Raw genomic sequence first — 27,539 nt, 5'->3', positions numbered from 1 at the left:
CATTTTCCATCTCGGAAGCTGCATGTTCCCTCAGGTTGGAGAGAGGAATGTTTAAAGCTTTGTGCAGCACAAAGATGCTTTCTCTGCCTGGTAGTTTAATCAATTTTTTTAATCACACTGAGGCAGTGGTAGTAATAATAACCCAGGGAAGTCCTTGTTCTTGTCACTGCTGAAGAGACCCATTTTAATTGAGTTACTGGTTGTTCAGTTGGCAGGATCTCGTGGCCAGTGGTGTAGTAGAGTACATTGACACCCTGGAAGAAGAGACTGTGATGCTGGCAATGACTCCAGATGACTTGCAAGAGAAAGGTGTGGCGTATTGTTCAACATACACACACTGTGAGATTCACCCATCCATGATCCTGGGAGTGTGTGCATCTATTATCCCTTTCCCTGATCACAACCAGGTCAGTGCACTTCTGCTGACATCCTGCTTTTCAAGCTGACAGAACACACCCCGGTGTGTGTCTGTGTGCGTCAAGAGTTTTATGTACGTAATTATTGGTCTTCCTTTGTCTGTCTAGTCTCCCAGGAACACGTACCAGTCTGCTATGGGTAAACAGGCTATGGGAGTCTACATTACCAACTTCCATGTCCGTATGGACACGCTGGCACATGTGTTGTATTATCCCCAGAAGCCCCTGGTAACAACACGCTCCATGGAGTACTTGAGGTTCAGAGAGTTACCAGCAGGTGTGTGGTCAGTTCATGGTCATTGAACAAAAATACCACTGTTTTGTTTAAAACACCTCACAAATGGTGTGTGTAGAGTACCTGAACATTTAGCAAACGTATGCAATTTAAGAAATAAGTAGAGGCTAAGTGTTAGCTTGTAGCTGGACGCCTAGACTGCAAAAAATATGTTGGTAGTGTTTCAGCTGGAACTACTTTACCCATAAAGTCTGCTAAAATCTAACTGAAAAAATGCATTTTCTGTATTGGTGTTTGATAGGTTTTTCACAAGGGGTCACTCTTGAGTCTCTTTTCTAACAAGAGCTGCATTTGCTGATACTACATGTTTTTGTGTGTGGGATGTAGAGATTTTATCTGAGAAAGGGTAGAACAGCTTCACTGTAGAGAGTACAGCCTACTTTGAGTTTAACTAGTGTCTGTCTGGGCATGTGTGCATTCTTCCAAAATATTTTCCCTGCATATTGTAGGTATCAACTCGATCGTAGCCATTGCATCATACACAGGCTATAACCAAGAAGACTCTGTCATCATGAACCGTTCTGCTGTTGACAGAGGCTTTTTCAGGTAAGATCTGAATCTTTCCAACTTGAGAAGCTTTTATTTTTTTTTAATGGAGTTTGAGGGAGCAGCACAATGAAAACAGTGAATGTGTATCTTAGCAAAACACAGGAATGGTTCATCCGTTGTGTAACCTGACTGTTCACTTTGCCTTCCCAGCTCTTCCATTTTGGTCTTTACTCTGTTTTGGGTCTTCTGTATCACAGTTTAATGGAGAAATATTTGGGCTCTTCCCTGGTGTATTTTCATATAACTCTCGACAGTTACATGAACAATGTTGCAGCGTTTTAACATAGTCTTGTCTTTATTAGTGAGACAGTTGCTACCAGTAGGGATTGGAATGCCCTCTCCTTAGAAGGAACTGCTGTTGGCACAGCTGGTGGCTGATGGGACTTTGTGCATTATAGTATCTGAAAGCACTTTCATGTGCTGGCAACTGAGGCAGCAAACAAAAACCCTTAAAGCCCCAGAAAGACCCTTATATGAATTGAAAGTTCTTCACTGCAGCTCAGTTGTTGTGTGTGTGGCACTGCAAGGTAGCAGTAGAAGCCTAAAAAAGTTTGCAAAATGGCAGGTATAAGGAGGAAAGTAACACAGGAATGATATGCTGAAGATGTGAATAGTCATTAGGAATAATAACTACTTCTGAGATGTCAAGCAGATCCAAAAGTCTTTACAGTGCATCAAAAATTAGGATGTTATCTTAGGTACTTCGGCAATACCTGCAAAGTGACCGTAATGCCATCTGAAACGTTTTTGTTTGGTGGGGTGTTTTATTGGTTTTTTTCCCTTCCTCAGTGAAGGTCAGATTAACAGGAAATCAGAGGAAAGGTTGTGTGGCATATGGTCATTATTTGGATTTGGTTGTCATTAGTAACAGTAGCCATAATATCCAAAAATGAGATATACAGATGAGGGAAAATGATGCCAGTTTCACTGGAGAAGACTCTGTAACTTTGTTTCAGATCTGTGTTCTATCGCTCATACAAAGAGCAGGAGTCTAAGAAAGGGTATGACCAAGAGGAAGTTTTTGAAAAGCCCACACGTGAAACTTGCCAAGGTAAGACAAAGGAACGTACAAAGACTGAGTTTTTAAATTAAGATTTTTGTGGGCAAGGTAGTTAATGTTGAACTAATTCAGTCTTCATTTTGGGACATACTAATACAGACATTTCTGTATTTCATAGCAATTAATATATCAGTTGAGATATTTCCATTAGGTATTTTAGCAGTTGTCTGAAGTTGCAAGCAGACTTGTTGAATTACTGCAGCACATCAGAGTCAGTATGTTGAAAAATTTGGGAGTCTACTTCCATTTTTCCTTTTTTCCCCCCAAGGTATGAGACACGCAATCTATGACAAACTTGATGATGATGGTTTGATAGCCCCTGGGGTCCGTGTGTCTGGGGATGATGTCATCATTGGTAAAACAGTCACACTGCCAGAAAATGAAGATGAGCTGGAAAGCACGAACAGACGCTTCACCAAGAGAGACTGCAGCACCTTCCTGCGGACCAGCGAGACTGGGATTGTAGATCAGGTCATGGTAACCCTGAACCAGGAAGGGTACAAGTTCTGCAAGATTAGGGTGAGCACTGACATTCATGCTGTCTGCTTTAATCATCTTTGGTCTGTGTTTTAAGTTATCAGTTGAGTGTTTTCCTTTGGCTTACAGGTACGTTCTGTAAGAATTCCGCAAATTGGAGATAAATTCGCTAGCAGACACGGTCAGAAAGGAACCTGTGGTATCCAGTACAGGCAAGAGGTAGCCATTTATTTTTTTTTCTTCTGGAGATTTTACCTGTGATGATCTTAGAATTGGAACTGTCTTAAGTGAATTGTCTTTGGAATTTCTACTCCTGTGCAATATGTTGACATAAGTGTAGATAAAATATTTTTTGAAGAGGACACAGCTGCTTCTTATGTACTTAAATGCCTTTGAAATGCTTTAAAAGATGTAATTTGGATCCAGGCACCCACTTTTCCTAAACATGATGTTCTGGGAAGAAATGACTGTGTGTTTCCCTGCTCTAGGATATGCCCTTCACATGTGAAGGCATCACACCTGATATCATTATCAACCCCCATGCCATCCCTTCCCGTATGACCATTGGTCACTTGATTGAGTGTCTTCAGGGCAAGGTAAGAACAGTCTTTTATACTGCATGTCTGAGCAATATGAATTTAAATTTGGTGGGGGTTGTTGTTTGCTTTGAGCTTTTTTTCTTTTTTTTTTTTTGTAAAGATGAATACTATCTAGTAGGTATTAATTCACTTAAAAATTATTGTTCTCCAGTTACTTGATAGCAAAAGGAGCTTTCTTAGGGAAGATATACAGTCCTATAAATTTTATCCAGCAGATCAGGCCCTACCTACAGTGTGCTCTCTCATGTGTTGCTTTTGTTCCAGACATTTTCCCCGACCCAGAAAAGGGAGTAGCAAAATTGTTTATTGTATATTTTTAAAAATATGTGGCAGATGAACAAAGTGAGATAGGGTAGTACCATTGGCATGAAATCTCAAATTCCAGTATTAAGAGTTACAACTGTTTGAAACAGCTAAATATGGTCTACACAGTCCTTCGAAACCTGACAAACTTTTCCAAATCTCTTCTCTGTAGGTGTCTGCGAACAAGGGAGAAATTGGTGATGCTACACCCTTTAATGATGCTGTCAATGTGCAAAAGATTTCTAATCTTTTATCAGATTATGGCTATCATCTAAGAGGAAATGAGGTATAATCAAAACATCAATTTTTTTAATATACATTTGATGGGTGGTAAGGTTTATGACTGCATTGACTTCTTCAGGTCCTCTACAATGGCTTCACTGGTCGAAAAATCACATCCCAGATCTTCATTGGTCCTACCTATTACCAGCGTTTGAAGCACATGGTGGATGACAAAATCCATTCTCGTGCAAGAGGGCCAATCCAGATCCTTAACAGACAGCCCATGGAAGGCAGATCTCGGTAAGGATCCGTGTTAGTTTCTATATGGTGTTTTGTTTTTCTGTTGAGTTTTTAGCCCTGAACAATTAGTGGCTTCAGCTTTGCAGCTAGAACCAAATGGCCACCCGTTTTTTCATGTGTTTGGCTTAAGATTATGTACTGGGTGCAGGTGCCAAGGTTTTGGTAGCAGGAGCCACTGCTGGGGTGGCCTCTCTGAGGATGGACCAGGGCTTGCCCTGTGCTGGACACAGCCACTTACAGCTGGCCCTGGAAGCCCCTCTGCTGGCCAGAGCTGAGCCCAGCAGTGGTGCTGGTGGCACCTCTGTGGGAATGTATTTAAGAGAGGGTAAAAAGTGCTGCACAGCAGCTGTGAGAGAGGAGTGAGGAAATGCAACAGGATCTGCCCTGCAGCCTGTGGAAAGCCCACGCTGGAGGAGGCTCCTGGCAGGAGGTGTGATCCGTGGGGGACCCCTGCTGCTGCAATCTGTTCCTGAAGGATTGGACCCCATGGGAAGGGCCCACGCTGAAAGAGTTTGTGAAGGACTATCCCATGGGAGGGACCACATGCTGGAGCAGGAACAAACTGAGGAGAAAGGAGCAGCTGAGAAGGAACTGTGGTGCAGTGACTGCAAGCCCCATTCCCCGTGTCATCACAGGGAGAGGAGGAAGGACTTGGGAATGAAGGAGTGAAATAAGCCTGGGAAGAAGGCTGGGGAAGTGAACTTTTTAGTTTTGTCTTTATTTCCCATCATCCTACTCCATTTTTAATGGGTGATACCATTTTCCCCATGTGGAATCTGTTTTGCCTGTGATAGTAATTGATAAGCAATCTCCCTGGTTTTATCTCCACTCATGAGCTTTCCCATCTGACTTTCTCCCCATGTCCTGTCGACATGGTGGGGATCAGAGAGCTGCTTGGTGGGCATCTGGCAAGCAGCCAAGATGTAACCCACCACAGATAAGCAGAGGATGACTTAATTGTACGTTTCATTTTGCCGTGCAGTTGTGCTGTGGCTGTCAGATACCTGCTGTAGAAATGCTCATCAGCAGTTAGAAATTACTGTTTTCACCGTTTTATTCTGAGGTGTTAGAGGAAAACTAATGCACAGCTTTCCTCCTGCCTTGTAATACAGATACCTGTTCCACCAACAAGAATCGATTATTTTGCCAGTGAACTCAAAAGTTGGTTTTTCTCTTCCTTTTAGTGATGGTGGCCTTCGCTTTGGAGAAATGGAACGAGATTGCCAGATTGCTCATGGAGCAGCCCAGTTCTTGAGAGAAAGGTTGTTTGAAGCTTCAGACCCATACCAAGTCCATGTGTGTAACCTCTGTGGAATCATGGCGATTGCAAACACGAGGACTCACACCTACGAATGCCGCGGATGCCGTAATAAAACTCAGGTACGTGTGGTTTTCATCAGCCATTGTTTCTCCTTGTGGGCAAGAGGAAATGCCACTTGAGTGAAGCAGGAGGATAGGGAAGTAAATATTTAAAGAAGCACCAGAACAATTGCTATTTTAGTTTCATAACTGTTTTAAGTGTTTATAGCGTTGCAGTCAATTTGGATGTTTCGTTATTAATTTTGTAGTGTTGGTTTGTCACTTGGCAGGAAATGCTGTTCAAATATTGTACGGTGCGGAGTTTTCAGAGACTTTAAACGCTCAAGAGCTTATTTTTAGAAGTAAAACTCAGAATCACAGGAATTTAGAGGCATCGCCCTTGTGACTGTCCCATGAAGATATTTATGCTTGCAGAGCTGGGTCCCCACAGGAGGTCTTTTGTGTTGCACTTTGGTGGCTTTTTTTAACTTAATAAAAGCTCTGCAGTCCATGCTTGGTTACAGAAGTATGTCAAGGGAGAGCGGTGGCAGAGATAAGAATAGTTGCCTTGAACAGGCATGGTTTTGTGTGAGGGACTGACTGCTGCAACTCTTAACACAGCACTGGGGTTACAAATTGATGTGTGCTGGAAACCTTACCTGCATTTATGCACCTCAGGCACACTCTGCTATGCACATGTTCTGTGTTAAGTGGCTCTTGTTTAGGATCAGATCCCTTTTAGGCTGCACTTTTACATTAAAAATGTGTTCTGGAGTGCTGCTACGTAGCCCTTACAGACAATCTCAGCTTCCTTCTTGCTTTAAGTACTGTTTGTGAGCAATTCTTGTTAAATGCTTTCATGCATAACTTCAGATATGCTTTTAAGCCAAAAACTCAACAAGTTATTTGTGTAGAGGGTGGTGGAAGTTGATGCTTTATGAGTGTTTATCACAAGACTTTTATAATCTCTTTCCAGATATCTTTGGTTCGAATGCCCTATGCCTGCAAACTCCTCTTCCAAGAACTGATGTCTATGAGTATTGCACCTCGTATGATGAGTGTTTAGCCTTGAAAAGGGCTTTTTTTTTTTTTAATTACAAGACTGAAGTGCTCAGGTTTTGTTTCATTTTGTGTATGTTCCATTCAAAATACAGTTTTACTCATCTGCCATGTGCTGTTCAAAAGTATGTTTATTTCTTGTAAATAGAATTAAAATTTGTAATCAAACTTGTGATTCTATTTGTGTATCTGTGAAAGAAGTGTGCAAGCAAATTGGGACTCACAGAAAAAGGGAGTTAAGAGGGATTGGTTAGTCAGCTAGAAAAAGCCAGAGCTTGCAGCTTTCCGAAATACTAATTTAAAACTGTGCGTAAGTGAAAGTCCTCACATCACAGCTCTGCACCATCATCTGTGGAAAAACAAAAACATGTTACACTCTGACCTGTTCCAAGGGGGAATATTGCAACTTTGGCAGTAGCTTTGGGATCTCTTGGCTGAGGGCGAGACCTGACCCCTCCTTCCTTCCTGCCTTCTTTCCTTCCCTCCCTGCTGCAGGGGAGTGATAATAGATACATTTTTCTGTGCTGAGATCACCTGGGCATGGCACACAGACTCTCACAGTGTAGCTATGATGTCTGACAGTTTGTTACATTAACCTTATCAATTGCTTTTAAGCTGGCAGTCTGCATTTACTTATCACTTAGCTCCAGCTGCCTTAGAGCTTTCCTACAGCTGAAAAGAACCAGCTGTAACACGTGCTGGGTGTGTGTAAGAAACAAACTGAGGCACTATGCACAGGACTGCAACCTCGCGGTCGTTACTGTGAGAGAGGGAGTGAACGTTTTCTGCTCTGGGGTACAAGTGTGCTGTTCGTGGCACAACTCACTAAAACTCAATTTCATTCACATCCATAAATAAGATGTTTGAAAAAGGATTAGAAACTACCTAAAAACCATTAGCAAAATTCCTGTGAATGATATTTGGATTCATTGTAAGCTCTCATTTCAATGCCAGGTGCTGCTAATGCTCTTCTAAAGGAAGTATTTCAGCTCTTCAAACATAAGGATACAAAAAGTCAAGACTATATCATTTGGATAAAGCCAGCTGGGATTAAAAACTAAGGATTATGTCCAACAGAGGATTTGGGCAGCACAGTATTCTCTAGCTGGATGCTTTGTTCACCATGCCTCTGCCTCTAGCAGGGTTACAGTTACTGTTCTGGCTATCCAGATTTATTCCTAAGCTTATCATGTGGCTGTGGTACATCCTCTGCAGCTGGAATGAGGGTGACTGGTTTGTCACCAGCTTTGCTCACAGCCTAGGAAAGAGGACATGCTGTGGCAAATCTCTGAGGTTTGACATCCCAGCATACAGAGAACATGGCAGGAACTGGAATGTCTGTTGTGCCAATACTTCTCCCAAGAGAGAGGAGCAGGTTTGAAAGCATCCACACAACACTGAAAGGATGATACAAATGTAGGGTTGGAAACCCACTGAAAGTTGCTCTATAAAAAACCCAGAAGGTTGTTGTTTTGGGTTTGTTTTTTTTTTTTTATTTTTTTTTATTTTTATATTTTATGTTTTTTATTTTTTAATTTGGTATTTCCAGTACTTTACAGCATGTGGCAGGTTATTTAACAATCCCTTGAGAACTCTAGAAGCTGATTTGCTGGAATGTTTTGTCAAATGCAAAAAACTGCATGTTAAACTGGTATTTCTAATGCAGGGCAGGGGGAGAGTTTGTTGGGTTCTTTTTTTTTTTTTTTTTTTTTTTCTTTGAAAGCATTAAACAGAGGTGGCCCTTTTGTATCAAATAACAATAAACTGTTTGGGGAGAGAGCTGCTGAGTGTTCAGCCACACTTACCAACCTTTGGTCAAGGCTATTTCATGCAGAGTTTCCACAACGTGGATTTTCGCAGAAGCTGTTGCCTCTCCTTTGGCATTAGATGCATGGCACTCATATTCCCCAGCATCCTCTTTGCTCAGAGGAGATATCTAAGGGAAGAAACACACCCCAGTCCCCCAGTGAGCATCCTGTGCACTGGTAGAGGTGATGCTGTTTTCAGGTATCTTACCTAACTTCTTTGTGCCAAACCCCGTACTCCCCTGTATCCCCCCTCTGCTTTTGCAGGTGGTATGCACACTCCTGCTAGACAGAGGAAGGGTGCATGCCACAGGTAGGACTGGAGGCAGCAGCCACCCTTATCCTTCATTTGTAACTCACTCAGGTTGTTTTCCTCTAAATGCCCTGTCTGTTGCCATGTCTCCTGTCCTGTTCTTTGTTCACGAGCAGCTTGCATGCTGCACTCTGCTGTCTGTGCAGCTCTGTGCATACACAGAGTACTTACCAGCACCCAGCCAGTCACTTCGTGTTTCTCAGGGCCCCCACGGGTCTGGATAGCCAAGTTCTCCCGGTCCCCAGGCAGAAGCTCCATCCTCTGGACACCATACTGTCCTCGAACTATCTAAACAGAAGTGCAGGAATGGGTAAAAACTTTGGGGCTTGCTTACGTTGGAACTGTGTGCTGAACCATACCTGCACACAGATCAACATTAGTTATACATGAATGTGTTTTATGCAGCAGCAGCATTTCCTAGTGTCAGCGTTTCACCTTATAGTGCAGCCCCACTACCCCAGAGTCTCAGCCCTGAGGCTGTGTTCCCCTTGCCCCAGCAGCAACACACAGAGTGGCAGTTTTGTGGCACGGATGGTGCTGGGCAGTGGGATGTGCCAGCGTGCCCTGTGCTGATCTGGCCTCGCAGAACTCGTGTGTTCCCAAGGGTGTGCTCAGCCCTGGATGTTTCTGCGGCAGCGAAGCAGGCAATACCTCCTGGTAGGCACAGTATCCATGGGAAAGCAGCACTGCAGTCACTTCCCAGTGTCTGAGCCCAGAGCACAGCACAGGGTAAGTGGTGCTCAGCCCTTGTTACCACCAGGTCAAGCAGTCTCTCAGCCATGAGGAAGAGGCATGAAAAGCAGAGCAGCACTGACAGTGTAAACTCGGCATCTGCTCATAAACAAGCAGAACACGCTGCCTGAGTCAGCAAGCCCACACTGTATGCTCACCTGACAGTCTGCTCTGGAACCCCTACGAATAAAGCTTACGAATTTGTCTTACAGCAAATTTTGGGCCAATCTAGATTTTTTCTCCATTGTATCCTTAAGTAGTAATGTTTCAGCTTAATTTTAAGATCCTTCACAAGGATGCATAAACCTGTGGCACTTGAGGAGGCTGCAGGGGTGATGCAGTGGCTCTCAGCCCTACGGCCAGGATCCTCTCCACTCAACATTGGCCCCCGTCCTAAGCCAGATGTTACCAGTGCTGCCAAAATCAACATGCTGCTGGCTACTGGAGCTAAATGACTGCCCCATGTGGTTCCTGTTCCTGACGTGGGCGATGTCTAGCCACCTCAGAGTCAATGCTGCCAGCAGGGTGAAGGTGAAAGCAGGTCAAGCGACATTCCCCACATGCTCCAAATACCAGGCGCTACCAAGAGAAACACGAGTCCTGTCCTGGCTCAGGATCAACAAAAGTTTATTTTCTAAATAATGTCTAAAAACTAAGCAAAACCAGATGTTTGTGGGTGGACAGAACTGCAGAGATGAGAGAACTCATCAAAGAGGTGTGCTTCTACAGAGGGGGATCTGCTGTGGCCTTTGTGCTTACCAGGCAGTTTCAGCTGCCTTGGTTTGCTGTGCTGTAAGAGCTCCTAGTAGGACCCTTACCTTGTTCCAGATGAGGACAGGGGTTGGGATGCCAATGACTTCACAGCTCAGGTAGATTTGTGCTCCTGTCACATTCCAGATGTCCTTAGGAGGAGTCACGATGGAGGGTCCTGCAAAAAGGGAGGAAAGCTTTTCAGTCCCAGGTGACTGACTGCAAGCCTGTCTCCATGCCTTTTAAGTGGGGGCCAGTCATGTCTGATGGTTTCTGAGGATGAGGTAAAGGTGATCCCTGCTAGGAGCCAAGTTCACTGGACTGATCCCACATCACAGCGCCTCTCTCTCTAAAGTGACACACACATCCAGCCTTAAGCTATCCAGACCAATGGGCACTCGCCCCAGATGAAAACTCACGTGTTGAGCTGTTCAGGTGATGAATCCTCCTCCTTGCAAGGTTGTGGTTAGAGGTGTTTGTATTCTGTTATCTCAGGGGTTAAGCAGAACTCTACCAACTGCTGGCTCTGCTTACCATGCAGTCACCAAATCAGCTGGCATGGAGAAAAGGACCCCCAGGAGACAGTGCATCCACTCGCTATCATGCCATGGAGAGCTTGGCCAGCTTGGCAGCATCCTTTCTCCCAGCATGATTTCAATCCCATTGCTGTGAGCTAGCAGAATTCAATGTTATGCTGTACCTGTGTGCAATGCTCAGCCGAAGAAGGCTGGCTGGATGGTGGCAGAGCTCTCCATGGGGGAGATCTGGGAAGGAAGTGAGTGAATGCAGAGCTCCACTTTTCTCTAGAGAGCTCCAATTCCTGGTTAAATAGAGAGTTGCTTCTAAAGCATATCAAAGCAGGGCTGTTTTGCAGATCTGGCTGAAGATGTTTACCCCTCAGGCTGGGAAATGTCGGAGACGTGACCCATATCCCAGGAAGGGAAGAAAGGCCTTTTCTGTTCAATCCCTCTTTAGTGAGGCTGTTTTGCAAAATGCAGCTATTAACTCCCCGCAATACGAAGTGCAGACCAAAGGAGCACAGAGTGTTTATTTCCAGTTATTGATAGCTTTAAGAACACAACAAGCTGCTTTCCCCCTTCTGTTCTGAAGATGCAGGCAGCAACAGGAAACTAAGGCTCCCATTACACTCCATCAGGAGAAGGCGGCATTTCCTATGCAGACAGGTACTCCAGAACCTGGCTGATGGAAGCTCCTGGGTATAGTGACCCACAGACCACAGCTCATTCCCAGCCCCATAAAAAAGGGGCAGATCTGGGTCCTGATGCTTCTTATGGGATCCCAAACCTGCACTGATTTCAGCCCTGCATGTGCACTCCACCCTGCAGCCCTGTTGCAGACAGTGGGCTGCAGGTTTCAAGTGCATCCCACTGCAGCCACATCTTCCAGCAGAAAGCTGCTGTCTTTTTCCTCCTCAGGATCTGGGGCAGATCCACACTGGTATCACCAGCCAACGGGTATCAGCCATCCTTCTGTTTTAGCCCAAGGGATGCTGAGGTGGTTCCCTGCTCCGGAGCAGCTGGTGCAAACCCAGAGAAGTGTTCGCTCTTCTCTTTTGAGAGACTTCTCTGTCCAGGAATGACTGTACACAGCCTGCTGGTGGGAAGCTGCAAAGAGACATGGGGTAGCTGCACTCAACAGTCTCTGTTACAGAACTATCCCAGTTCTGGTTTTAACAGGAGGCAGCTGTGGAGAAGCAGAAAAGTTTCATGTGTAGCCCTGGGCAATGGTTGAAACCACACCTAATAGTCAGCATGGGCTGGTTTCCTGGCAGACACCACAACCCAGGTGCTCCTCATTTGCACAGAGTTGAGTCTCTCATCTGAGGAAATTATTTAAGCAGTGTTTCAACACCCTGCTAAAGGTTTACCCCCTGAGTACCCCACAGTGGCCAGCTCAGGGTATTGCCATCCCCAGGACGGGGCCACCTCAGGTCATGCACTCTGGTCCCCTTACCCAGTGCAGCATTTCCTGCACAGCCCAGCTGTTCTTTTTCTGGTGTCCCTTAAACAATAGGGATAATAGGGTGCTTGGAAGCTCTGATGGGACACAATGTCCCCGGGCAGCTCGGCTGGACCCATGCTCTGTGAGGGCCTCCAGCTGATATGCACCCAGCAAAGCATGCTGCTGCTTTCTGCTCCAGCCCCCCACTAGAGAAGAGCTTGGGGCCTGTCCCCAGCTGGCAGGGCTATGTCTGCCCCTGTATGACACCATCCTCTCTGTCACTGGGGTTCTTCTATAAGGCAGGAAAAACACAACTGCCCCCCCAATTACCACCATCTCTCACCACAGAAAAGGAGAGATTCTGACTCTTACATTAAAAGCCAGGTGGACTTTAAGGCACTGTAATGCTCTTCCAGGATCTGGCTCAATTCTCCTCTGGTTGGGAACTGGCAGCATTCAGCACACCACTAAATCCACTGCCTGAGGTGTCTCAGTCTCGGCTGCTGCCAAGATTCCCCCTGTGCCGAGGGTTCAGATACCCACTTGCCCACAGGTGTTTGTTCACCCTGCCAGGATGAACAGGTCACACCATGATTTTTCAGCAGCAATTGCTGTCAGGGGAAAAGAGACAAGGAACTTCTACCTACCTCCTGGGTGAGGAGAAATTGTTTATCTTCTTGGACAGGGGAATTGCCTGCACAGCTTCACAGCAAAGCCCTGTCTGGCTTGGCACAGCAGTCACAGCACAGTGAGAGCTTGGCTGTTACAAGCTAGTCCTAAGCTCGGGATGTACATCCTGATCCAACCAGGCAGAACATGACGTTCTGCATTTGGCTGCAAAATTAGCTAGAAGCATCCACAGGCCTCTGCCTGTATCTGACACAGCTCTGAGGCCAGGAGGGAATACACATCCTGAGAGATGCAACAAGTGTCATGGGAAAAGTCATTGTGCTCTCTCTGGACAACTGACTTAAATCCATACAGCCAAAACTCTAGAGCTGGGCTTCTTCCACCACTAAAAATAAACTTCTGAGAAAGGCCAAGAAGTCAGCAGATTTAAAGTCATATCATGACTGGCTACAGCAGTAGCTAAATTCTCAGCACAGGGAGCTGACATCCAGGTGCATGACACTCACCCTACTTACTGACTCTGCTGGTCCCCCTCATGCTCCCTCCCACAGTCCCCCAAAGTGGACAGAGATGGACAGATGACACGGCAACCTGACACAACAGGAGAGGCAGGGGATGGCTGAGCACTTCAGAAGATGTGAGGACATTCCCTCCTCCAAGTGTCCCTCTTGCTTCAGGAGTTCTTGTGAAGGGAGCAAAACCAGGACTGGAAACAAGCTCACCTTGCACAAAGCAGATGTCTTGATTCCTGCCAGCAAGGAGCCTCCCCACAATCATCCTACAGCCTGCACCTCGGAGGCCTTTTTGCTCTCTTGGCAGCACTGCCCATAGAGGGGATGGTTTCTCCCTCAGCTTCCTTCGGGCTGAGGACCTGAGGGTTGCACCTGCTGATAAAAATGGTCACCACCATCGAGGAGGCTGTGTGCTCCTCGCTGTCCCGCAGAGCCTGTGCCAGGGACCCTGTGGATGTACAGATGCTCCCTGACTGCGCAGGAGCTCCTTGACCAAGATGACAGCCCAGGCTGTTGATGGAGATCAGATGCTCTCCACAGGCACTTCAGGCATTTCCTCTGTGTTCAGCCCATTGTTTGTAAAACAAATAACTCTCCCTGGCCCTGGAAGGGGCTTTTTACAGAGCCCCAGAGCTCATTCACCCTGGGAGAGAGTCTCAAAACACAGGGACTACTTTTTCTGCAGCTTGCAGGGAGCTGGCAGCCTGTGTTATGTCAAAAATAGCAGCTGGAAAGGAGTTCCCATTGTTGTATGTAGCTGCTTTTCTGCCACAGCAATGTGCACAGCAGAGCCTCTGACGTCCTCGATGAGGATATTACTTGGCATCTGTTCCTGACACCCCTCCTACACCAGGCACCCCTTCTCTGCTCAGCCACAGCTCGCAGAGATTTGGCATCTCCCAGCTCACCCACTTGTCCCTCACTGATACCTGGATGGTCAATCACAGCTCAGGGTTAGCTGGTCCTCACCAATCTTCCTTTGGTGTCCACACACACTCAAATAAAAAACACACAGCAAGCAGAGCAGTAACTTTTTTGCTAAAATCAAGAGGCCTACAGATATGTCACTAAAGGCAAAAATCAGCTGGACATGAAGTACTGTGGGCTATGTCCTGGTGCTTGGGCGTGCATGGAAGCCCAGACCATGAACACACGAAGCCATGCACCACACGCTGAAGCTCACGTGGGGGAAAGCTTGGCTCCCAGCAAGCCCTCCTGCACACTGCACTGCCCTGCCACGGCCTCAGGTCACACACGGGCTGGGAACACTCCCCGAGAGCACAAACCCAAGCAAAAGCTAAACATTGTTCACTCCCACAAGCTATTGCAAGTCTGAAAATAAACCCACTCCAGTCTCCTAAGTTGCTGGTAAAGTACTTTCCCTTCAAAATTACTTTATATGGAAAAAGGGAAACCTTCCTTAAGCAACATCTAGTCATTTTAGCTGGCATGGCCTCAGCTGCTCCCTCCCAGGTCAGTGCCCTGTGAGAGGCGGCAGCAGACGAAGTGCAAGCAGCTCCTGGCCTTCCCCACTCCCAAAGCTGCCTGCTGCTTTCTGCTGGATTTACAAGCCTCCTCCTTTACCTTCTTCTGAAGGCATTTCTCCTCCTCCTGTAATCTGTCTTTGAAGAGACTAAGGAGTTACAGAAGGAAGCTCCAAGACATTCACTTGAAAGCGGAGGCTGTGTCTGTCTGGACACTCCCCCTCAGACTTCAGCAGGCCCTGGAAAGGCGGCAAACACGAACACAGCTTTGCCCAAGCCCTGGAGACCTGAGACTGAGTCAGCATGAGGAAGGGTCCTGGGCCACCATCACTGTGCCATGGAGCAACTCCTGCTTTCCACACCCCTGGGCTCCATGTGGTGCACACCACTGCCACTGGAAACCCCAGCCCTGCTGTTTTACCATGGTTTGGGAACACTGCCTTCAGAGACTTTGTGCCTGACCTTCACATCACAGAATCACAGAACAGTGTGGGTTGCAAGAGACCTTAAAGATCATCTACTTCCATGAGCTAAAGCCTGGAAAGAATGTGAAAAGCTTGCAGTGGGAGATACAGAAACAAGGCATGGCAGCATTTATGCATGGAAAAGCGAGCAGGGCTTTCAAAAATCTGACCTGATTAGACTTGTTACGTGGTAATCTCCTATTTAGTTCTAACCTCAGCCAACCTCAGCCCAACAAAGGATTAAACGCATTTTTTTAAACACAGCATGCCTTTCCAGCAACAGAAAAAACAAACATGGGGTGGAATTTGCTGATCAGTAATCATTCCTTCCTAGTGAATTTGGGTATGCTGTGTTGATTGAGAATGAAGACACAGGTGAAATACAGGACCCTCCTGGGCAGTGAAGGTTTTGCATAGTCCCCAGCATACTGTTGCTCTCTAGGGCTCTGACAAGTAATGTATTAAACAACTTCCATAGTAGATTTTAGCACAGTAACCATAAAAACTCAAGCTCCAGTGAACCAAAACCTTTTCAAATAATGGAATTCCTTTTAGGGAGGAATTTATGACCTATGCTACAACAGTGGAAGCCCCCAAAGTTACACATGAATTTTAAATTACCAGTATTTTTGAAGAGTGAGAGCAATAAACAGCAGTGTTCAGGAGTCAGTCATGAAACACAACAGAGTCCAGGAAAGCTGGACACATTTTAAAAAAGGAATTGTTAAATATTCAAGAGCAGACTGTCCCCAAGTGTAGAAAGACCAGGGAAAAAGACCAGCCTCATTAAACAGAGAACTTAGGCTGGAATTTAGGGGGAAAAAAAGGAGAATCTATCATCTCTGGAAGAAGGGTCAGGTAACATGGGAGGGCTATAAGGATGTCATGAGGTAGGGAGAAAATAAGAAGGGCCAAAGCCCAAGCAGAATTTGATTTGGCTATAATTAAAGACAACAAAAAAAGTTTCTATAAATACATTGGCAGCAAAAGGAGGGTCAAGGAGTGTCTCTATCATTTGTTGAATGCAGAGGGTAAGTGTAGTGACAGGGGATGAGAAAAAGGCAGAGGCACTTAATGCCTTCTTTGTCTTCAATATCAAAACCAGTTGTCCTCAGGATACCCAGCTCTCAGAGTTGGAAGTCAGTGATGGGGAGATGAGTGAAGCTCCCATAATCCATGAGGAAATTATTAGTGGCCTGCTGTGCCAGTTAAACACTACAAGTCTGTGGGCCCTGATGGGATCCAGCCCAGAGTGCTCTCCCACAGACTCTCAGGATGCAGCACAAAAATGCTGGTAAGAGCCACCTGCGAACACAACGTTTCCTTTGCAGTGGGAGACAGCAGGTAGCAGGCCACTGCTGCAAGACCCCCACTCCCACCTGATGAAGAAACTCAAACCAGATTCCCAGAAGAATCAGGGAACTCAGTTCATTTCCAGCCACAGACAACTTAGCAAAAACTTTTCTAAATCTTTCCCCAACAAAGACAAAACCACTCATAAAATGTGTATATTCTTCTAAGTCCCTTAAAATTCAAAAAAGGAAGAATGAGAGAAAAGAACTAAAGCAATCTGAGCCTCTTGTTAACAAATCTAGAAGAATTTCTTGCAAAATGTGCCTGGCTATGAACTATATTTTGTGGTGTCTAGAGTTGGGAGCCTTTGTACTTAAGGCAGCTGTATCAAGAGAAGACAAGTTAATCTCAGTGATAATAGCAGTCTGCCAATTCCCACAAGTTTTTTCCCAAACCCCTGTTTTTGCTCTACTCTGGTAGTGTGTGGGGATTAAAAAAATAAATCAAACCACCTTCAAAACTAAGATATTTCCAGCAAAGCCTCAACAGCTGAACTTGGATGGAATGAGCCAACAGATGTGATTCATGTTTCTTGTTTTGAAGTTGACCTGTGGAAACTTGGCACTTCTTTGTCTGCAGCACAGACGTACCTTTATAGAACAGTGGAGCACCAGCAAAGCAAAACCACTGATGGGGTAAATTGGCAGGAATTTGGGGGTGCAATATATTTGCCTGGGGCAGTCACAATCCTACGTCCATCAGCCTGTTCTTTCAAACCCTGTGGACAGCCAAGAAACCTCGCACCCACCTTCTCCTGAGCCCTAGAGCTGGTCTGTGGCACCTTAGCAAAAAACCCTTCCAGGAGGGATGCTGTCTGGGCTTCTGGGAAGCCAAAATGATACCTCCCTGGGGGGACAGCACAGCTCCAGTGACTGGGATCTCCTTGCTGGTGAGACCTAGACAAGTTTAATGCTGGTTACAGTCAGCTTTAAAAGAATCTCTCCTGGTTCTGCTGTTCATCTGTAGCCTGTGGGAGGGATCCTGTGAGCCCTCATCATCATAAGGAAAAGCTCTGCACGTTTCCAGTGCTGGGAAAACACTTTTATGGAGCCACAAAGTTTTAAACCACATTCAGATGAATAGAAATAAAGCAGACTGCTTGGCAAGCCAGCAAATTTACCCTTCACACAGAGAAGCCCTGAGTTTCTACCCCCAGGAGGTCTTTGTAGGTAGGTACAAAGCAGCACCAGTTCCCCAGAGAGTGAAACACTGTCCTCTGAAGTCTGCTGAGAGCTGCTTTGTGGTACACTGCATTTGGGCAAGAACAGGAGTTTGGCTTCCACCAAGAGAGAAGTGAGCATAACACAAAGACAAAGCCTTGAATGACAACAGCAAAACAACCTGGAGACCCCAACCCTGTTGGAACAAGCATTAGGGACTTCAAACCATATAATGAGGCAATTTTAGCAGTATTTCCAGCAGTCACAACACATCTCTCAAAGTACGAATTTGTTGGTAGCTAATGATAAGAAAGACTCAGGGGTATTTGTCCTTTCCTGCACTGGTTAGGCAACAAGTCAGTGCCTGGTATTTTTCAGCTCAGACATCATAATCAGAAATCCTGATAGCTTTTTTTTTATGGGGGTTGGTGCTTTGAGGTTGCTTTTCTGCCTGGCTTGAGCTGAGCCATGCAACCCTAATTCTTTATGCCAGCTGGCTTTGCACGGCAGTGGGTACCACAGTCCTCCTGCCCCAGGTCCTAGCTGGCTGCAAACAGCCTCAGTGTGTGCACTGCAAATTGAATTTCAGCCTACATTCCTGAAGCCACCAGCTCCTTAAGAGGCTCTTCTGAACATCTGTGCACAGCTGTGTGACAGCAGTGACAGAGGGCAGCTCCCCAGCTGTCAGAGCAGCCTCCCCTCCTGCCAAGGGGGCCACCAGAGGAGGCACCCCAGACTGCCTGTACCTGCCCCACCAGCAGGCTTCTGCTTTGTGTCTGGACCTGCCCTGCCTGCAAGACCTGGCAGCAGACCTGAGCTGCATTTTCGTAGGCAGAGAGGAAACAGACAATCCGTTTAAAGGCAATGTTGGAAAGCAGATGGAAAACTTCACAGCATCTGCCTTCTGCATCCTCAGCACTGTGATTAGCTACAAAGAGGCTGCTGGGACACACAGGTAGAGACGGGATGCAGGAAGTGGTGCCCTGAGAGAGAGCAGGGCAAACCCGTGGCCAGCTGTGAGTGCAAGCGTGAGGGCAAAGCAGGAGCCCAGCCAACAGGGTGCAGCATGGCATCACTGCCTGCTCCCCCAGAGCAAAAAGACAGGCAGCTTTTTCTGCTGGCACACCACCAAGAGCAGCCAGCCAGCTTCAAGGAGTTGGCAATCAAGCAGGATGCCTTTTTCCAGACATCCCCAACAGTTCTGCCCACATAAAACTCACTCCAGAAAAGACCAGCTGGATCCCTCCATCTGCCAATGCAGGTAGAGCAAGGGTTATTTCCGTCCTTTCAAACTCTTCTCAACTGTGTCTTCCTTTGCCCTCCAGCAGGAAGTTTTGGCTGCAGCAGAAATACCTTTTTCTGCATGGCTTCATCATTTCTGTACAAATCACAGACATCACATCTGAGAGGTCTGGGAAACAATCAAGGACAAGGTCAAGGCAAATTCTGCAGGGCTGAGAATGTGCTCATTCCTTTTGCTATTTAGTATCAAAGAAAGATCCAACAGGATGTGCAAAACAAGCCTTCCCTCTCCAGCTTCACTTGAACAAAAAAAAACAACAAAAAAAATCCCAAGAGCAATCAAACACAGTTAGGACCCACTGCTGGAACCATATGCTTCCGGCTCTCTTCTCAGATACTCTCTTGAAAGGCTGCTCACTCTTGGACTGAAAGAAGGTGGTCCTTACAATCCAGTAAGGGCATGCAGACACCTCAGAGCCCATCTGCCACAAACAGGAAGCCCAAGTGCCCTGTCACCCAAGGACTTCCTTCTGTGCAAAAACTATCACACAAATGGCCAATCCTGCCTGTTTGTGGTCTCCCTGTGCTGGATCCCACCCTAGATAGTGCCTGCATCTGTTTGTGGTGGGAAATGGCAAAAGCCAGAACTTCCACTATTTGACTACCACAGTATTCAGGTCCTTCTAGAAACCTAGAAAAATGTGGTCTCCTATCTGGAAAGATACTGGAAAACACTCTGTCCTGTGAGGCTGATAGGATGGATGTTCTCTCCTGTTAGTGTTTCAAAATCCATGTGGAGATTACAGCTCCCCGCCCTTCCCACCCAATACTCCTAACTGCCAGGAGGCCCTAAGGGATACAGAAATACTTCCAGATGTTTAATACGGTTGTGGGATGAATCCCTGCCTCTGCTGCAAGCCACGGAGCAGTGCATATTGCCAGAAGGTCCACAGCACAATGAAGGTTCATGCAGCCGAGGGATATCTCTGAAAGGTCAGTTGTGATACCACTGCTGAGCAGCCCACATCCATCCTGCTCCCTTCCCTGAGATGCCGGGTCAGAGCTCTCCCAGCAGCAGGAGCTAAAAGAAGACCAGCACCCCAGAACGACATAGGACATTTTGCCAGTGGCTCTGCACCACATCTTCCAGTGAAGTTCTTAAACAGGTAACAGCCCGTAAAGGTGTCTTGTTGCAGATCTGCACACTTGAAGAGACCTTCTCCAAGGAAGGGATGCAGTTTGTGCATGGAATGGCTGTCCCACATTGAGACCCTGCTTCAGATAAGCTGCTGCTGTAATGATCAGAGGACAGAAAAAGTCTTGGGGGACCTGTTGGGGGCTGGCAGGTCAGTGGCCTTCCACATGCCCTGCCCAATGGCTCATGTTTGCATTGACCTCATCAAACTCTATCTCCACAGTCTAGATCAAAGCCCCCCAGCATCCAGTCTGGGACAGACACCAGAAGTGCAGCCAGTCTGAGCTGGGACAATATCTTACAAGTATCAGTACCTGTTTTGCAACAAACTCCCAAATGACTTTGGGCAAGACAAGTGAGAACACAGCCTTCTCCTCAAGTACACACATGAAGCATGACATCTTTCAAACCCATCTGCTCACTTGTCTGGGCTGGCAGAGCCAAGAAGCAGCACACATTTTAGAGCTACTGAGACCAGAAAGGAAAGGCTCCTTCCAAATACTAGACAGAGGCACAGGCTGAGGCCATTCTCATCTCATTCCACATTACCTTGAAGGCTGAAATTCATCCCCTCCAAGAGTTAATACTGTACCACCCTGTTTCTGGCTAATATGTAAACCCAATGCTTTGGATAAGGTTTGTGAAAAACCACACAGGGCATTTAATGGGCAACATCAAAGTGCATAACCCAATCCTCACCCAGTCTTTCATGCCTGCCTTGGGAGTTTCAGAAACATTTTTTTGCAAACATACTTGGCCTCAGTTATGAGAAGCGAGAGAAGGAGGAGGTGGAGGTTGTGACCTGCACATACTGTGTTTATGAGAACACTCCTCCACCAAAACAGCACTGGCGCTGCAATCTTGTCCTTGAGATGTTTAGTATATGGTTTGCAGGCTATGTCCTATCCCTCCCTCCCAGCAAAAATCACTCCCAGAGGCCAGAATTTCTTGTAGAGGCTCCACAGCAGAACAATTTCTTCCTTGAGCACCATCCCTAAGAAAAAGCTTGGGATGAATCAAGCTCCTGGTTGGAAATGCTGGAAGTGCAAACCACTACGTGCAGCTCACAGGAAAGCCACTGCTCGTTTTCAATTCAAGCCAAAGCAACCCAGTGAATGTTGGCTCTGAATTTCTGTTGCTTTCACATCCATTCAGTCATTTCCTTTCCTCTCTGCTTGCAACCTTCCTGGGCAGAACACTCCCCTGGATAGCTCACCCCTTTTGTCCCATCTCACAGCAGCTCAAATTGCAAGCTTCAGGCAAAGTATGAAAAGTGGAGGCGTGCAGTTACTGAACCGCTGGAAGCCAACAGTGAGTGCTCAAGTTCCTCTGCGTTTCTGGGGCTGGTCCGAAGTGTTACTCCAAGTTTAGGCAGCGCCATACGACTGGGACTCTCCAGTCCATTTAAGGTGGGTTTGAAATCATGTCCATTTTACAAAGAAGCACCCCGATGGGATAGAACGGCAGGAGGAGCACTCGGGAGGCGCAGCGTTTCGCCCGTGAAGCCGGGCAGCAGAGCGGACATCCCCCGTCCCGCAGCCCGCCCGCCCCGCTCCCTGCCCCGCACCTTGCTCGCAGGCTCCCTTGCTGCGCTGGCTGATGGCGGGCTCGCCGCGGCTCTGTGCGCGCAGGCTGGCGGCGCGGAGCTGGCAGCCGCTGCCGTAGGTGAGTCCGTCGCTGCCGCACACCGGGTAGCGGCTCTTGCAGAGGCACACGCCGGGCGGGCCGGCGGCGGGGAGCGCCGGGCCGGCCTTGGCCTTGCGGCGCTGGCGGCTCTTCACGCACTCGAGGCCCGGGGCGCAGCGTCCCCCCGCAGCGCCGCCGCCGCCGCACGCCTCGCCCTCGCCGCGCCCGCACTGCCAGCAGCAGCCGCAGGCGTCCCGCACCCGGCCCAGCGGGCAGCCCCGCGCCGGCAGCGCCGGGCACCGCGCCGGATCGCAGGGCCCGCAGCCCCCCGCCGCCGCTGTGGCCGGGCCGGGCACCGCCAGCGCCTCCAGCAGCAGCGGCAGAAGCGGCAGAAGCAGCAGCGGCATCGCGGAGGGCGGCATGGCGGCACGGCGCCGCCCGCCCCCGGCAGCCGCTTAAGCCGCGGCGGGGAAACCCCTCCCCGGCGGCGCCGCCCCGGCCCGGTCACAGCCACGGTCACGGTCACGGTCACGGCAGCGGGGCACCGCCGCCATCCCGCGGCCGCCGGACCCTCCGCACCGCCGGCCGGACCCTCCGTACGCGGTCCCTCCCGCTTGTCCCGCACTCAGCTCTGGCATCGCCTCTGTCCCCTCTTCTTCTTCCAGCAGAAAGGGACCTATGGGAGCGGGTTGACAGCCGGCTGAACACAGCTGTGCCCAGGGGGCCAAGAAGGCCAATGGCATCCTGGCCTGGGTCAGTAAGTGTTGGCCATCAGGATCAGGGCAGAGATTGTCCCCCTGTACTTGGCACCTCGAGTGCTGTGCTCGGTTCTGGGCCCCTGACTACAAGAAGGACATTGAGGTGCTGGAGCATGTCCAGAGAAGGGCAACAAGGCTAATGAAATGTCTATCTAGAACATATCTTATGAGGAGGGGCTGATGGAGAAGGTTCAGGGGGTACCTCATTGCTCTCTAGAACTCCCTGAAAGGAGGCTGTAGTGAGGTGGGCGCTGGTCTCTTCTGCCGTGCCTGCAGTGAGAGGGTGAGAAGAAGAGGCTTTAAGCTGAGGCACAGGAGATCCAGATTAGATATTTGAAATTTTTTTCCACTGTTAGGGTGGTCAGTCGTTGGAATAGGTTGCCCTGGGGGGTAGTGGAGTCACCGTCCCTTGGAGGTGTTTAAAAGGCATCTGGATCTTGCGCTGGGTGATGATTTAGTGGTTTAGGGTAGTACTACCAGTAGTAGTGCTGGGTGGATGGTTGAATTTGGTGATCTTAAAGGTCTCTTCCAACCTAGATGATTCTATGATTTTTGCCAGCCACCCATGCTCAGCTCACAGCCATTGGCTGTGGGGGGCTGCAGAGGTGCAGGTGAACCCATCAGGTTCCTGCTATAGTGGAGGCAAGGAAGAAGAGGAGAGCTTTCTGGTTCCTCTTGTCCATACTTGGGACAACATTGTTTCCTGCTGCCTTCTTTTACCTTAGCTTGTGGCTCCTGCAGTGGAATGGCTCTTGAAGGGTCCTCTAGAGTGGGGGGCTGTTGCCACCAGCAGAAATTGGGAATATTCCTCAGGCAGCACTGGGCAATGCTGCTGGAGTCTGTCAAAACTGTGCCCTGAAAGCGCCAAACCCAAAAAACCGTGGTGCTGATAAACCCCTGGGGCAAGGGCAGCAGGGCAGCACAGAGTGCTCTCTGTGCCCTTGCACTCATTCCCTGCCCTCATGCCTGCCTGTGCCTGTGGGAACTGCTATCTCCTGCAAGGCAGTCCAGGCCGAGAGGATGCTCAGCCTTGGTTCTGCCAGAGCCTGCGCAGTGGGTGCTGCTTTGGCACTCTGGGGAGGAGAAGGACAGAGGTAGTTGGTGTCCCTTGCTGTGATACTGAGGGATGTGGCACTGTCTGGTGTGGGTTGCCAGCAGCTGAGCCCTGCTGGGTAGCCCCCAGGTCACCGTGTCCTATCCCATGGAGAGAGCAGCTGGAGCTGTGACTCAGGCCAGCTGAGAGGGGCTGTAGATTCCCCAGGGTGTTTAATTAACTTGCAGCAGTTTACCAGAGCAAACCTTTCTGACATGAAATCACTGTCAGCAGTCCACTTAGCAGGAGGAAGAATGTAGCTCTGAAGAGAGGACATCAACACATTTCCTTTCCTTTCTTCCCCTCGAATTTTTTCCTTTCCATGCCAGGTGAGAGGCAGTGCCCTTGCCTGTGCTTGGAGCAGTTTTCCTCACAGGGAGGAGACCTTAGTTCATGCTTTGGTGCAGAAGGACCTCTAGTGTCCCTTCCCAGCTCATGCTTTGGCATCACTGCTCTAGCTCGGTATCTTGATTTCAAGACTTTCCTACACACTGTGGAAGGAGATATGATCCGCAAAGTGCTTGTAGGGAAGTGGCTGAGAGAGATAAGGCTGGGTGGCTCCTCCCTGGGCAGAAGTCAATTACTGTATGCCCCAGGCTCACCTTGTTTTGCTTCCATGGGTCCGCCACACCCTTTTTTCTTCACCTCAGGGACCCCCGGGTGCCTTTTTGTGCACCACAGGCTGCTCCATTTAAATACATTAGATGCTCCTGCTGTCTTAGTAATAAATTTTCCACTGCATTTCAGTGAACACCAGTATAAATGTCTAGATTTGTGTTGTGCTTCTTGAGACTTTTGTAGAGTGCCCCCCCAAAATCTCTGCTTAGTATTCAGCAGCACAAAATTCTCATAAACAGATTGAATTTAATTCATCAGTGGCAGCTATTAGGAATACAACAAAAGTGATCTTTTGTGTTTTGATCTGTTTCATCATTCACATGGGTATCCCTTATTTCATCACCAAGATTGTCCTGCATGCATCACTCCAGTGAGACAGTGTAGGAGGTGGGGCAGGCAGGGTGGTCTTTCTGGGAGGGAGGAAGCTCGCAGCGTCTTTGAAGGCGAGGGAGATTTAGCAGAGACTATGTGAGAATGGAAGCAGATGTCTTTTAGATGTTGATGTATTTCCAAACCGAGCGTTGCACTTGCAGTTTGACTTCCCCCAGCCAAGCAGCCCCTCAGGGTTTCCGTGGGCTTAGTTGGGATACAGCTGAGCAGCAGAGTCGGTCTCTCGACTCTCCACAGGATGGGCACGGGCGGGTCACTCTCCGAAGTGAATAATAAAGTCAAAGGGCGCATCACAGGATGGACACGGGTGGGTCACTCTCCGAAGTGAATAATAAAGTCAAAGGGCGCATTCTCCACATGGAAGACCCCGGCATCCCTCCACCCGCCTTCTGCCTTGCCCTCTCCTCCCACCCGGGCAGCAGCAGCTCCGCAGGCTGAGAAGAGCCGGGAACCCACCGGAGCCCAGTAGCTCAAGCCTTTTCACCGCAGGAGTCAGAGTTCCCAGCTCCGGGCTCCCAGGTACCCGGAATCCCTCCCGCTCCTCCCGCTGCCGCGGCCCCTGATGAGTTTCGGTTTCCATTTCCCCGGCGAGGCGTTCCCGGTGCTGCCCGGGCACTCCCGAGCTGTCGGCGGGCGAGGGATGGCGAAGGGACGGCAGCAGCGGAGGCGGGGGAGCGGCACGGGAGGTACGGACCGGCGGGAGCGGCGCGGCCGGGAGGACCCCCCGAGGATGGGTCCGCGCGTGGGCGAGGACGGGTCCGTGGAGGTGGAACCGCTGAAGCTGCAGTAATCTGCTGTGCGGTCCCTCGGGAACGGGGAGCTTCTGCATGAGGGGCTTAAGCGTGTCCCAGTGCACTGCACTCGGAGCGGGGGGACTGGAAGGAGAAAGACCATGCCGGGGAATAGCCAGGGATTTTCCTCCCTAGTTCCATGTCTGATGTGTGGGCAGCGAGTCTCCAGAGGTGTTAGGTTTGCTGATGACCACCTTTCACTCTTGGGCATCCTGGGTCTCAGACACTTGTGGTGGAGCAGAGCTACATGCGAGTAACCGAGTCACCTGGTGCCTCTAGGTCGGGAGAGTATCTGCAGCCCCTCAGCTATAGACAAGGAGGTACTTCCTTCTGCTGTGAAGAGGCAATGTGTGAATTTTCCCTCATTGCTCCTCCAGCATCCTGTAAGATGCTTGACTTGAAGGCATCCTATCCCCAAGGCTGTGACAAGTCTGGGGTGGCCAGATACCTCAGGAAAGTGCTTTGTCTCTGTCAGACACTCTCCACAGATGTGCAGAAGCTACAGACTTGTGCTTCTGCTGCAGTTTCACTGGTTGTCTTGGGAGCTGGTGGCACAGCAGCCTAAGAGATGGAGCAAGGTCTTTTAGAGTAGAGTCATCCAGCATGAAACAAACCAGTGGGTAGGCAGGACACTGAAACCCTAAGAGGCCTGAGAAAATAAGTCACATACACTTGTCTCACTTTTTCCTGAGAAGCAGAAGCTCTTGGTGAAAGCAGTAGCACACAGAGATCTTGGGGAGGGGGCTGAGGTGGTTAAGGTGCCTGCTGCCATAGCATGACCGTTGTGTCTGTCTGTGCGTGTCCTGCAGAGCGCACACAGTCGCAGAGGAATGAGGTGCAGTGCTCAAACCATGATGCCACACACAGGCTCATTCTCTCCCCTAACGGGAAGCTTTCTGAACACTGGGCTAAAGCTTCAGCAGGCTGCCCCAAGACAAGGTAAGAAGCTTTCACAGGATGAAGGTATGGATGGCAATAGTCAGAAAATGCAGCCTGCTTTCCTCAAGGTAACATCCAGGAGTTTGAGGCATGCTCCTGTTGTAGAGAGGGAACTGGAACACATACAGTCTTAGTACCCAAAACTTTATCTTCTTTTTTAACCCAGCTAGAAGTGCACGGATTTTGAGGAAGATACCAAGATCTGAGCTGCTTGGGATGCACATGAGACAGGTTTCTCTGAAACTTAGTAAGGATCAGTAGAACCTACCCGAGCAATGCAGATGACTTGCAAACCACACATGGCTTGGGAAAACTGCAGGTGAAAGACACAAGCATATCTGAACCTTACCACCTTCTGATTAAGCTGTGAGGGTAACCATCATCTACAAATGGCCCAGCAGTTTGCTGTGTGACTTTCTGTTATCTTGCCAGGGGCCAGATAACAGAATCAGGCTGAGCCTGGTTCTTTTCCAGCTTCTTGTGGAGCAAACCACAATCAAATCAGTTAGCCCTGCTACAGCTAGGGCTGTAGCATTAGAAAAGGCCAGCATTAGAAAAGGGTGAATCAGCTTACAGGCGACCTATATTTCTCCACGTATTTCCTGCTAAAAGTGATAGGGCTTGGTAAGCAGAGGTTCTTTGTCCTTTACTTTGTCTCATAGCACAGCATCTATTTATTTTGATTTTTTTCCTTATTTTTGTAGGCTGGTGCAAGAACTGGGAAACCGAAATATTGTTCAAATAGCATGTGGGGACCAGCATGCCATGGCACTATCCAGAGGTAGCCTCTTTCAAGAACACTTTTCCTCCAAACAGCAGTCAGGCTTGCTCTGAGAAGGCAGTGTTTGTACTACTTGCATGAGTTGGTGACTCCATTATAGAGTAATGAGCAGTGGGGACACAAAGTGCACTGGCTATCAGTGCTGCTCCTTCCTCCCAGCACCCAGGGGCTCTCTGTCTCTCTCCAGTTCCTGAGCACTGCCCCTCCACAAAGGTGTGTTTTGGAGAGCAGACGTGGCTGCCCCACTCTGCGGTCACCAGACCTGCTCATTCTTAAGTTACGACACCTTTCTGGTTGGGAACTTCTTGTAAGTATGACTTTAGAGGTGGAAACACGTGGCCTTTTTTTGTGTTGTGCTGAGT

At 48.4% G+C, this 27,539-nt stretch overlaps 3 protein-coding genes across 6 annotated transcripts in view; 2 read left to right on the top strand and 1 right to left on the bottom strand.

The window, feature by feature from the left end:
* POLR2B (RNA polymerase II subunit B) overlaps nt 1-6,747 on the top strand; it is a 17,749-nt gene extending 11,002 nt beyond the window's left edge. The window contains exons 15-25 of the mRNA XM_048304086.1: nt 209-407; nt 525-693; nt 1,161-1,257; nt 2,217-2,311; nt 2,589-2,839; nt 2,927-3,016; nt 3,286-3,393; nt 3,872-3,985; nt 4,061-4,221; nt 5,406-5,601; nt 6,497-6,747. Coding sequence (XP_048160043.1) covers nt 209-407; nt 525-693; nt 1,161-1,257; nt 2,217-2,311; nt 2,589-2,839; nt 2,927-3,016; nt 3,286-3,393; nt 3,872-3,985; nt 4,061-4,221; nt 5,406-5,601; nt 6,497-6,586 — 1,570 coding nt within the window. The 3' untranslated portion in view covers nt 6,587-6,747. The remainder of the gene's footprint in view (nt 1-208; nt 408-524; nt 694-1,160; nt 1,258-2,216; nt 2,312-2,588; nt 2,840-2,926; nt 3,017-3,285; nt 3,394-3,871; nt 3,986-4,060; nt 4,222-5,405; nt 5,602-6,496) is intronic.
* IGFBP7 (insulin like growth factor binding protein 7) lies at nt 6,693-22,244 on the bottom strand. Of its 2 annotated transcripts, none has more exons than XM_048304112.1 (5): nt 21,749-22,244; nt 10,248-10,357; nt 8,869-8,985; nt 8,385-8,515; nt 6,693-6,928 (listed from the first exon to the last, which is right to left on the bottom strand). In XM_048304112.1, coding segments are annotated over exons 1-5 (840 nt in total). In that variant the 5' UTR covers nt 22,230-22,244; the 3' UTR covers nt 6,693-6,927. The 2 variants fall into 2 exon arrangements, with proteins under 2 accessions (XP_048160069.1, XP_048160068.1); XM_048304111.1 differs by having other exon boundaries at nt 8,389-8,515.
* The window catches only part of LOC125326147 (E3 ISG15--protein ligase HERC5-like), a 24,404-nt gene continuing 18,055 nt past the window's right edge, over nt 21,191-27,539 (top strand). Inside the window, exons 1-4 of one of the 3 annotated variants that reach the window (XM_048304104.1) lie at nt 21,191-21,590; nt 24,904-25,352; nt 26,267-26,396; nt 27,101-27,177. In XM_048304104.1, coding sequence (XP_048160061.1) covers nt 25,229-25,352; nt 26,267-26,396; nt 27,101-27,177 — 331 coding nt within the window. In that variant the 5' untranslated portion in view covers nt 21,191-21,590; nt 24,904-25,228. The remainder of the gene's footprint in view (nt 21,591-24,903; nt 25,353-26,266; nt 26,397-27,100; nt 27,178-27,539) is intronic. The other 2 variants (XM_048304105.1, XM_048304106.1) reach the window with 2 other exon arrangements.

This window comes from Corvus hawaiiensis, chromosome 5, assembly GCF_020740725.1.
Source record: "Corvus hawaiiensis isolate bCorHaw1 chromosome 5, bCorHaw1.pri.cur, whole genome shotgun sequence".
NCBI lineage: Eukaryota > Metazoa > Chordata > Aves > Passeriformes > Corvidae > Corvus > Corvus hawaiiensis.
Note: the sequence above shows the minus strand (reverse complement) of the source record. Positions and strands in the feature narration are given on the sequence as shown.